Consider the following 12,431-nt stretch of genomic DNA (forward strand, 5'->3'; position numbering starts at 1 on the left):
TTAATTTGTAAGGGTGAAATAGAAAACGGATATTAAATTATAGTTTCGGAGGGGCGGCACGGTGGTGCAGTGGTTAGCACTGCTGCCTCATGGCTTCGAGGATCCAAGTACAATCCCGGCCCCAGGCCACTGTCCATGTGGATTTTGCACATTCCGTGTCTGCATGGATCTCATCCCCACAACCCAAAGATGTGCAGGGTAAGTGGCTTGGCCACACTAAATTGCCTCTTAATTGGACATTTATTTTTTAAAATTATGATTTTGGTACTCAAGTGGTACTTTTTGTGGACTGTGCCCACTTGTCAGCATTTTGCGAAGCCAGCTCACTAACTTATTTAAAAGGGCCTGTCCCTGTGCTGTACTTTTCTTTCTTTGTTCATGTTAGGTTTTGCACCAACTTAGCGTGAAATTTGTACCGTTCTGTGGTTGTCCAAATAAGACCCATTAACTAATATGTTCTTTCTTTCCTTGTTTCCAGCAAAAGCAGCTTCTGTCCGAGCACTGCTGTTTGACATTTCCTTCCTCATGCTCTGCCATGTTGCTCAAACTTATGGATCTGATGTAAGTGCAACCTGGGCTTGTAAATCTATTCTAATTGAAATTTCTAATATATGGCAAGCACACTATATTTAGACATGACCATTATGACATAAATTTGCCATAGTCCCAGATGACCATAGATTGCTTTACCCTTTGAGGGGGAGAGCTGACTGGTGGTGGGTTTAACCTGAGGATCACCACACCTCAGGCGAGGGACAAGGTTGAGAAGGTGGGGCTTTCACGAATAACCTCACTCTGCACGGGGATTGAACCCGACATAGTCATTGAATGGAGCTTCACATGCTGCTGTTAACTATTCCTACACCGACATCATCACAAGCAAAATCTTTGTCCAAGTAATTTGTACTTATTTTTATGTAAGGTGCTGGATGCAAACCGTAATTCCCATTCTTATCTTGGATGCTTTGGGTTTCTCTAGAAGCATGAACTGGAAGGACTGAATATCTCCTTTGTCTCTACTTATCTTTCTGATCCTTATTTTCCAATATACGATTGTCAAAACCTCACTAGATGGTGCGAAATTGCCATAACTTTTGACAATAATATATAAGCCATGTTACTCATACCTTTAAAAAAAATAATTCTACAAAGAACAGTTAACCGTTAGCGAAGTATTAAATCTTTGTACCTCAATATTAACCTGTAAAATGTTGAAAGAACATGATGTATCACAAGTCCAGTTTACACATCAGGATTTGCGGGGGGGGTTGCAACCCACAGCCCTGTACCCCGGCAACCCAGCCCTTGAAACCCAAGCAACTCAGTCTCATTTGCACATATTTTTTGCTGGTTTGTCCTCCACAATAGTCCTCAATATCGGGGCCCCGCAAGGCTGCGTACTTAGCCCCCTACTATACTCCCTGTACACACACGACTGCTACCCACTGTGCTACGGTTACATGTGACTCCAGACCCATAGCAATGTGGTTGACCCTTAACTGAGTTCTGAAATGGCCTTGTAAGACACTCAGTTGAAGGGCAATTAGGGATGGATAACAAATGCTGGCCTTGTCAGTGATGGTCACATCCCATGAATGAATAAAGAAAAAAAATCTCCTACACCTGTATGTACTTAACTTCAATTGATTCAATTAACATATTTGCATTCATTTTTATATAGCAGATTGCTGTAGTGTGTTACTAAGGTTATTTTTTTGCATGTACAGATTTTAAACCAGACCTTCCACATCCATTAGAATCTACAGTTAAGTTTGTACTGCCACTATGGGCCCAAAATGGACTACTGCAGTTAATTTATTGAACTACTGTGTATATTTGGTTCCATGGCTTAGCAAACTAAAAGCATTTATATATATTTACTTGTCTGGTGAATGGAGGAAAGAAATGCCTTTGCTGTTCTGGCCCCTGACATTAGCTGTAAATCTGGTGCTGTAGTGTCAAATTGTAACAGTAGTCTGAGGAGGTCTGGGTCCATTCATGGTGTTTTAAAATTGTTTTTTAAAATAAATTTAGTGTACCCAATTCATTTTTTCCAATTAAGGGGCAATTTAGCCTGGCCAACCCACCTAGCCTGCGCATCTTTGGGTTGTGGGGGCGAAACCCACGCAGACACGGGGAGAATGTGCAAACTCCACACGCAGAGTGACCCAGAGCCGGGATCGAACCTGGGACCTCGGCGCCGTGAGGCAGCACGGCTAACCCACTGCGCCACGGTGCTGCCTTAAAATTGTTTGATAGATTTTATCTGGCACCATGATGTAACACCTTTTCTCCGTTCCAAGATTTATAAATAACGTTTGTAAAATAATATCTTCCAATCTTTGTAAAAAACTATCCTGAGGACATGTAAGGCACTATATAAATGTAGATTTGTTCTTGCTTCATTGCTGTAATCATTTAATTCTAATTTTCCGGGGAAACTGGTGACTGTGACTGTGCCCTGCTTCTAGGTAATTCTGTCAGAGCCCAGCACGTCAGGGGAGGTGGTGTTCTTTGAGACTTGGATGCTGACCTGCATGCCCGAGGAAGGGAAGATCTTAAACCCAGAGCAGGGATTCCGTGCTGACCCCACAAAAGTGGAGTTGCTGGTGTCTCACCTGAACTCTTCCACTGAAATGAAGCTTGTGTAAGTTGCTGTCTGCTTTTCAATAATTCAGTTTGATGTTGGTTTCTGGATGCAAAGCAGTGAGAGTTCCGCCACACCTGCGTATTATCTGGAATGGGTTGTCTGACTTCAGTTGCCCACTGATTGTTAAATATCTCGCCGGTTTGAACAGCTCTGTGCACGATTCAGCACGACACTTGCTGTCGTCTTACAACATGTTAGTTTATACACAAAATACTTAACGTGGTCAGACGCCATCCAAGCGTTATGTAAGTCAGTATTAAATAAGTTAAAGAAGATTTTGAGCACAACTTTGTTTAAAAAGAGCAGGAGGAGGGCAGTGAATGCACCAGTAATATGAAACAGTTCCATTGTGAAATAAAAATGTATAATGCTAAGTACAAAGCAAGCCCTTCAGCAGGTAAAAGAAAAGGCAGGCCGATGTTTCAGGTATAGATCTCCTGTCAGAATTCAGTTCTGATGAAGGGTGTACTTCAGATCCAATTCCTGAAAGGTTAATCTATCTTTCGCTTTCCGGCTGTTGTCGGAGGTTCCATGCATTTTCTGCATGATGTAGTGCAAGGCCCCTTACGCTGGAATAGTTTGTCTGATTGCGATCATCATAGAATCATAGAATTTACAGTGCAGAAGGAGGCCATTCGGCCCATCGAGTCTGCACCAGCTCTTGGAAAGAGCACCCCACCCAAGGTCCACACCTCCACCCTATCCCCAGAACCCAGTAACCCCACCCAACAATTTTGGACACTATGGGCAATTTAGCATGGCCAATCCACCTAACCCGCACATCTTTGGACTGTGGGAGGAAACCGGAGCACCCGGAGGAAACCCACGCACACACGGGGAGGATGTGCAGACTCCGCACAGACAGTGACCCAAGCCGGAATCGAACCTGGGACCCTGGAGCTGTGAAGCATTTGTGCTATCCACAATGCTACCGTGCTGCCCCAATCTCTCAGATAGTTCAGTGGCTCATGTCTGTGTTGGTGTAGGATACATGCAAGGTTTGACAGTACACATCATCTGTCGCCTTTTCAGATGCTATGGGTGGAATTTTGCACTCTGGACAGAATACTGGCTGCTGTGAGAAAACCGACGTGCAACTCGCCAGCTGTCACGCTGGCAGATGGCAGAACACTGGGGCAACCACCCCCTCACACATACAAGAGGGAATTTACCCCCCTCAATGGGGCTCCCCAGAGGGCCCGATCCCGGCATTGCTAGTCCCTCTCACCCCGGGGACTATACTTAGCTTTGCATCCCGGGCAGGTTCCCCTTGACTGCTTTGCATTTTTCAATACCAGTTGTAAACCTTGTCAATGTGGCATTACGCCAGTGAGGGGAGATTTCTTTATTGGGGGGAAAGCCCTTTAACCCTATGTTAAATTCTTAAAATGAATTTAAGTAACAGCGGTTACCTCGTTACATGGGGGTGGGGGGCTTGCTGGTATCCTGAGAACGAGATCAGCCTATCTGAGAATCTTGGGCGTCACCATTTTCACCCATGGCGAATACCGGTTAAAAATCCCCTTTTGTGTGCTTCCAGCTCTTTTTTCTTTCAGATTTCAATACTTGCTGATATTTTTACACCTTATTTCATGATGTGGATCAGGTTATATCATAGAATCATCATAGAATCATAGAATTTACAGTGCAGAAGGAGGCCATTCGGCCCATTGAGTCTGCACCGACTCTTGTAAAGAGCACCCTACCCAAGGTCCACACCTCCACCCTATCCCCATAACCCAGCAACCCCACCCAACACTAAGGGCAATTTTGGATACTAAGGGCAATTTATCATGGCCAATCCACCTAACCTGCACATCTTTGGACTGTGGGAGGAAACCGGAGCACCCGGAGGAAACCCACGCGGACACACGGGGAGGATGGGCAGACTCCGCACAGACAGTGACCCAAGCCGGAATCGAACCTGGGACCCTGGAGCTGTGAAGCAATTGTGCTAACCACGATGCTACCGTGCTGCCCAAATGTGGCTTTGTCACTTATTTATAGTCATAGAATATCAAAGTCTAATTGGGAGGAACTTTCTTCAAATCTGCTCGTAATAATTTCAATATCTATCATCAAAGCAAACAACGTCTGTCAATCTTGGTGCATGATTCCTTGTTCAGGATTCAAATGTTGCAGCTATATTGTAATTGCTCCTTGCCTGTGTCTAAGTTTAGGGTGCAGGCCCATTGGAGATAGATCACAAGGAATCTCTGGAGAAAACACATCATCTTCATACATAGAATTAATGTTGATATAATCCTTTAATTCAAACAACTTTTCCAAAACTCTTGCATTAAAATTTTGGGAGTTGTAACTTTCAGCGCAATGAATACCTTTTGAATAATAATTTTGTATCAAGTAACTGATATGGCATTTTGCCACATTAGATAAAACAAAAATTGCCTTGCGCAACCTATCTTCAAGGCAACACGGTACAACTGGGATGTCACAGATGGAGATGTTGAACAGTTACATTGTTTAAACAGTTGAATTTGTGACACACCTAAAACATTCACAGCTTCTGCTAATTGTAAATTATTGTCTGTGCCTATATGGTATGTGCCTATTGAATGGCATGTTGATGTAGATCCTCTGACCTCAAATTCTATACGTAGGTGAAAATTCTTGAAATAAATAGAAATTTAATCAGTAAAAGAAGGAGGAAGTATTTACTGTTCCAAGAACCAGTACTCCAAATCCACATTACTCAACTACAGTCAGTATCAGAAAGAACTACTTCAAATTTGTAGATTGGCTACTTAATGAGTTATGAAGCTGTGACATTGTTAGTTTTTTTCGTATGTGCTTTCTCTGCTTTTAATTCAGTCTTTTTAAATGTCCATCCTCCAGTGCTTTGTATAAATATCTTTACCCTATCTGTATTTACTGTTTTTTTCCCCACAGCTCTGTTACCATTTCTTACCATATTACCATTTAGAATAATAAAATATGTCATATCCTTGATGTAACCACACTCATTTTTCGTTTTGCTTTCAAGCCAGGTGAAATGGCACGAGGTATGTTCCTGTACACCAGCAGCTATCCTGGAGGTTCTCAATGCCTGGGAGCATGGACTGTTGACATTTGAAGCTGTGCAGGTATTACTGTTGTTTTGCTACGCTGTGCAGGGCTGTGATGTTAATGGTGTGTACTTATCAGATATAATGTGGCGGTGCATGTCCTCAGTACATACATTCGGTAAATCTCACTCCAGAGTACTGCCTGTGAAGTGTGTCCTGATCAGAGAGTGTTCTGGACCCCAAGGTCTAATTGGTAAAGTCACTGCTCAGTTAAGCTGCGCAAACTATTCCATTCCTTGTGGTAAGTTAGCTGGCCTTACTGGGGTCACAGTGAACCAGAGAATGGAATATTAGCCTGGCCCACTCCTGATCGCTATTCAGTAATTCCTGTCATGTGAGTAGATAGGCTGCAGGCAAGAAAAAGAGGAGACTTTCTTGTGATTCTCAGATTATGGAGTAGTTTGCCAGCATGTGACGTTGGATCAGGAGGAGGTCATTCAGCCCATTAAAGCCATCATTCGATAAGATCATAGCTAATCTGATTACAGCCTCAACTCCGCTTTCCTGTTGGCCAATCATAATCCTTGACTCCCTTGTCTAACAAAAATCTGTCCCAACTCTGCTTCGAACACGTTCAATGATCCAACCTCCACTACATAACTGGGGAAGAGAGTTCCACAGATTAATGACTTTGAGAAAGAAAAAATTCTGCTCATCCCTGTGTTAAAGGGGAAACCTCTTAATCTTAAACTGTGTCACCTAGTTCTAGTCGCCCCCCACAAGGTGAAACAACTCCCGATGTCCGCCTTATCAAGTCCCCTCAGGATCTTATATGTTTCAATAAGATTACCTCTCATTCTTCTAAAGTCCAATGGGCATAGGCCCAGCCTCTTCAATCTATCTTCATAAAATAAGCCCCTCATTCCAGGAATTAGTTGAGTGAACCTTCTGTGAGCTGCTTCTGAATTGAGTGAAATATTGGAGGACGACCGATGACAGTGGAGTTGCACCCTAGCAAGAGTCAACATAAATGAGACAGAGAGAGAGAATTGCAAAAGAACTTCTCTGGGAAAATGAGGGCGGAACACCTCCTCCTTTAGTGTACTAGAGACCTGCTGCATTCTTTTGAAGAAACCATGAATTCAGAATCAAAGACGTTCCTTCTGAACTCCAGCTCTTCTGATGTTAAACTCATAACCTCCGCTTCCGTTTCAAAGGCTGAACCCGCAGTTTCTATCTGTTTTGGTTCCCCTTTTGTTATTCTTTTCTCTTTAATTGTTTATTTTGAACCATGTTGAGCCCCAGTTGCCTCTTTTTCCATTTCAAGTCTTGTTTCTCAATTGAATAGTTGAGAGGCTTTTGTGTCCAAAATCATCACACTCTCCTTGTATCTTAGTTTAGGAAGTAAAGTTGGGTTTATGTATAAATTCAGACAATTGCAATCTAGTGTCAGCTAGAATAAAAAGCACAAATATCTTGCAATTAGTATGTGGTTTGTTACTAGTAAACTTCCAAGAATCGTTGCTCAGTTCTTCTGTTTTCAATCTGAACCAGAAAATCACCGATAATATCAAAGGGAAGATTTGCAGCATGGCAATCTGTGCCGTGGCTTGGTTAGTGGCACACGTTAGGATGTTGGGCCTGGAGGAACGTGAGAAACCTCTACAGATGATTTGCCAGCTTGTAACACCGCTGTATGCAGAGAATACCCTCCAGTTTTACAATGAAAGGTAATTTTATTGCATTCCGGCATTGAGGGGTAAATATAGAAAACCTGCTATGTTTGAGTCCAAAGACTGCCTCATTTTCTCACTTTAGTTCCCCTTTCTTAAACATTCCCGGTCTGAAAATGTGGGTGAATGATTTGCTCCAACGCTGCCCTGAAGCAACCTGTACACAGCTGTGTGTAAGCTAACCAGGGAAGGAGTGCGGCCTTCATGTTCATAGAATCATAGAATTTACATAGAATTTGGCCCATCAAGTCTGCACTGGCCCTTGGAAAGCGCATCCTGCTTAAGCCCGCCTCCAGCTTATCCCCATAACACAGTAACCCCACCTAATGTTTTGGACACTAAGGGGCAATTTATCATAGCCAATCCACCTAACCTGCACATGTTGTTCATTTCCTGTCAAGTAAACAGTTGCATTCAGCTTTATACCCAAAGTTATTGCGATGGAGAGCTGCTCTCAAATTCCTTTCAAACATCCTTTACCATTCTACACAAGTTATAATGACCTTAAATATGAATGACGTGTGAATCTGCTTGCTTCTCATTTTCCCCCAATCTCCTCGCTTACCAATCCTTCAACTAGATCAGAGATCATCTAGCACCTATATATTTCTTTTTTTTATTTTTCCAATTAAGGGGCAATTTAGCGTGGCCAATCCACCTACGCTGCACATCTTTGGGTTGTGGGGGTGAGACCCACGCAGTCACGGGGAGAATGTGCAAACTCCACACGGACAGTGACCTGGGGCCAGGATCGAACCTGGGTCCTCGGTGCCATGAGGCAGCAGTGCTAACCACTGCGACACCATGCCACCCACAACTATTAATTTCAACTAAAGTTAAAGTTGAATTAGAGTTTCAAATTGCGGTTTTAAGAATTTCCTTGCATTCCTGTGCTCAAGCCCTTGAGAAACTATCTATTGTCTCTTCAGAAACGCTCTGAATTTTGTAAGAATGCATTTTCAATTTACTCTCATCAACTTTAAGCCAATTCATAATATTTGACATTAGCTCTCAGTTCGACAATAATCATCTTGCCTCAACTTTGTGTTTCCCTGTAGGAAAAGCACAAATTACAGCCGTTGGTTATATCAGTGTTCTCTTGAACATTTTACTTTAATTCCCAAAGAATCACATTTGTCTCAATTTTTGATATTTGTCCTGTGATAAACTGGTAGTGCTGTGGTTAAATTGTGGATGCCTTTGAATGTATTTTGACAATAGCGACAAGTTACTTAAGATTTATTAAAACCAGTGACTTTTTCCCCTTGTCTATGGAGGCGCTGTTCATGGTGGTGTTGTTGTTCCATGGGTGCAAGTTCCCTCGTACCTTATCCAAATTGGTACTTAATATCACAGCCATGTCCAATCTTCACCCATGTGTGCTGTCCCAGCAGAAATCATTAGAAAATCAGTTGAGAGCTAGTTGATCATTTTATTGCTTCCCTGGTCCACTGTACTGTGACCAGCTGTAACTGTTGTCTGAGGTCGACACCACAAACCCCGATGATCGGAATGAGGCCTTCAGGGTTTGTAAGCCTTAGTGTTTAGTGATATTGGCAAAGGCTGGGTCAGTGTCTTTATCCACTATGCTGTCTGGAAAGGATATTATAAGTGCTTCTATCTTGTTTTCCAGAGTGGTTATCATGAGCTTGATCTTGGAGCAGATGTGTGCTGATGTCCTGCAGCAGACTGCAACCTCCATCAATTTTCCTTCGGCAAACTTGGATCCCATCCCATACCGGAACCTTCTGCCAGTAAAGAAGCCAATTAAAGAAGTGCTCATTAATAACTTCAATGACATACTGAATAAAGGCTGGGTGGACAGCCGCTCCATCCATGTGTTTGAGGCTTTGCTACATATGGGAGGCGTATACTGGTTCTGTAATAACTTGGTCAAGGTAGGTGTGTCCTGCTGAGCTAATTTTGCGACTGATAATTCTGCCAACATAATTTTAATTTGCTTCTTACATTTGTGTTGGAGACATTGCCTTGAATCCAATTTGGGGAATAATAATAGCAAGGCACTCTGTTGAGATGAACATGTTCCGAAGTAAATTGACATAACCGTTAGCTCTCACCTCTACCAATTTATTGACTTCATGCTATGTCAGTCGGAATTATAAATACAAGAAGCCTATCATTCTACTATTGGGTAAAATCTGTTGTGGTGCGTTGTACGTTACACTATCAAATGTTTCTTTAAAGTAGCCAGTAATCTACAATGTGTACCAAATTCATGTCCCTCCTTCATATGCTTATGGCAGACACAGGTTACAGCTGGACGCTACATCACGTCAGCAAAAAATCAGTCTGAAATTCTACAGTAAATGCATTTTTTCCAATGCATTTACCAATAAAGTTTTTCTTTATTGATTGAAAGTAAGAATTCTAATTTTGCTGCAACATCATGTTGCTTAAAAGTGAGCAACTGATTCTGAAGAGATACCTTGAAATGGATTGGCTGTTTCTTGCTGAATTGTTTTTACCTGTACACAGGAGACCCCATTATTTAATGGTAAATAGTTGGCATGTGAGGTTCTCCAATCATTTGGAAGGGCTCTCTTGATGGACCGAAAGGCCTTTTCTTGATGTTCTTTTCATATGTTTTAGTAGCTGTAACAGTCCGATTTACCCGATCTGCAATGCCCTCGCTGCAACTGTAAAGATATCAACTGCTGCCCTCAACGATGATTTCTTTTAATGTTACTTTAGTTACTCCAGTAGCATAACAGAATCAGAATTTAGCATTTTTAAAATTATTTCATTGATTATGGACATCACTGGCTTTTTTGCCCATGTGTAATTGCCTTGAGATAGTGGTGGTGATCCACCTTTTTGAGCAGCTGCAGTCCATGTGGTATAGGTGTACCATAGTGCTGTTAGAAAGGGAGTTCGAGGATTATGATCCGGCAACAATGAAGGTACGGAAATTGTAGGTGATAATCCACATGGTATCACTCCATGATATTCCCTTTATAACACCAACAGCCTGTGCAGCTTTGTGTGTATTAATGTGTAACTGGTTAATTGAATAAATCTCCGTATATTCGGTCATTTTTTTCTATTATGCAGCATTAATGATAATCTCTAACCCAAACTTCGAACCTGCATCTTCTCTTCCATTTGGAGGGAATTACCCCTGCATCACCGACAGGTTGCTTGATTCATGCATTTGGTTGTCCTTTAGGAACTCTTGAAGGAGACAAGGAAGGAACACTGTTACAAAGCTGTCGAGTTGCTCCACAGTGTGTTTTGCTTGGACATGCAACAGATCACATTAGGCCTGTTGGGCCATATCCTGCCTGGACTCCTGACCAACTCCTTGAAGTGGCAGATGCTCATGGACCCACCTGGACGAGCTCTTGCCAAGTAAATCCATTATTTTCCTTAACCATTCACATCACAAGAATGAAACCGTTTTATGCTGTAAATGTTCTGGTTGATGAGGAAACTCATGGGTTTGTACAAAGCCGTAGACATGGATTGCAGCATTCCCACGATCCGACAGACGGGAAAGTTCTGCATGTCCATATGTTTGTCTAGCCTTATTATAATCAGGAAAATGTGCTTTGAGAAAGGTGGTTGAACTGTAACCCAACACAGCTCTTTCGGGAAATAATTGGATACGTCCGTACCAAACAATTAAAAAAATCACAGTCTTATTTTTCACTTCTATCCTCCTCCCAGGGTAATTTGAGGTCGACTGGGCACTTTTAGGTCCAAAAGTGGTGGCCTTTGGCCTATTTGTGAGTATGCGCGATACAGAGAACAATCGGCTTAGGCATTATCACGCAGGATAGCTTTGATGCACCCTGTTTTGGTGTCAAGCTTGCACGCTGAGTAAATGGCTGAAAGAATTTCCTTACGCCGCTTAATGCACTCCATCCCACGCTCTTGACCAATCAAAGCCAACTTGCCAACCGATCGCCCCTTTTCTCATGCAGTTTAAATTATTGTTCCCTTTGAAATTTGGCATTCTGGCATCTGTCTGTTCTGATGAGTGCAAGATGAAAAGCTTCGAAAGCCTGAAACTTCGATCAGCAGGAGAAAATTCACAAATTTAAAAAATAAATGTTTGTTGCCTCACAGAGTTGGCTTGTCAAAGCACATGGATAGTTAATGAAAGGGTCAAGGATATGCAGGCTCTGGTAAGATTGTACTCCATGCAATGCAGCATTAGTGAGCAACAATTTCACTTCATGCAAGCACTAAACTGACTGTAAATCTGGAATAAAGTCAATAAATTCTGGATTGCTCAGCAGATCAGGCAGCATTTTGTGGAAAGATGCACAGAGTTAACACTTGAGGCTTTTCTTCCATTCTTGGAGTGTGAGCATCATTATCCAAACCAGCATTTGTTGCCCATCTCGAATTGCTCTTGAAGAGATGGTGGTGAGAGCGATGGTTTTATATCAGAACTGGAAGAAGTTAGAAATGTAAGAGGCTTTAAGCCAGCACCGAAAGAAAATTGTGCGGGGAAAGGGGGAATTCAGAGGACGAAATAAGAAACGGGAAGGTTTGTGATGGGTAGCAAGGGAGGAGTCATTCTATGGCAAAAGAGATTACAATCCCAGCCAAAAGCAGGTGGGAAGTAAATAAATAAAAGATGGGTCTAAGGGAACTGTAAATGGCAACAGGAGAACCAAGCACTTGTCTGGAAAAATTGGGACTCTTGAGGGAATGGGGCCTGACCTCCCTCCAGAGCAAGGTGAGACGTGAGTGTCTTGAAGGTGTATCTGATAACATTGGATTGAACAATTGGAAAACCACCTGAACTTCATTTAAAGGTTGAGTGAACAGAGGTTCTACTTTCCCATTCTCTCAACTTTTCAGTTTCAAACGTTAGAAAGGCAGGTGCTGCAGTGCTTGTATGCAGGCATGGACAAAATTGTTGCTCCCCCGCCCCCCAAACGGGGCAGTTACAATATTAAAATGGGGGGGTGGTGGTGTTATGACTGGATTAGTAATCCAGAGGCCTTGGCTGAAGTTCCGGGGACACGGGATCAAACCCCCTCAGGACAG

The 12,431-nt window shown here is 42.5% G+C and overlaps 1 protein-coding gene across 1 annotated transcript in view; it reads left to right on the forward strand.

Moving 5' to 3' along the window:
* The window catches only part of med24 (mediator complex subunit 24), an 87,478-nt gene that overhangs the window by 45,714 nt on the left and 29,333 nt on the right, over nt 1-12,431 (forward strand). The window contains exons 16-21 of the mRNA XM_072487402.1: nt 479-561; nt 2,472-2,647; nt 5,655-5,754; nt 7,231-7,406; nt 9,043-9,307; nt 10,597-10,778. Of these exons, the coding sequence (XP_072343503.1) occupies nt 479-561; nt 2,472-2,647; nt 5,655-5,754; nt 7,231-7,406; nt 9,043-9,307; nt 10,597-10,778 (982 nt within the window). The remainder of the gene's footprint in view (nt 1-478; nt 562-2,471; nt 2,648-5,654; nt 5,755-7,230; nt 7,407-9,042; nt 9,308-10,596; nt 10,779-12,431) is intronic.

This window comes from Scyliorhinus torazame, chromosome 21 (assembly GCF_047496885.1).
Source record: "Scyliorhinus torazame isolate Kashiwa2021f chromosome 21, sScyTor2.1, whole genome shotgun sequence".
Lineage (NCBI taxonomy): Eukaryota > Metazoa > Chordata > Chondrichthyes > Carcharhiniformes > Scyliorhinidae > Scyliorhinus > Scyliorhinus torazame.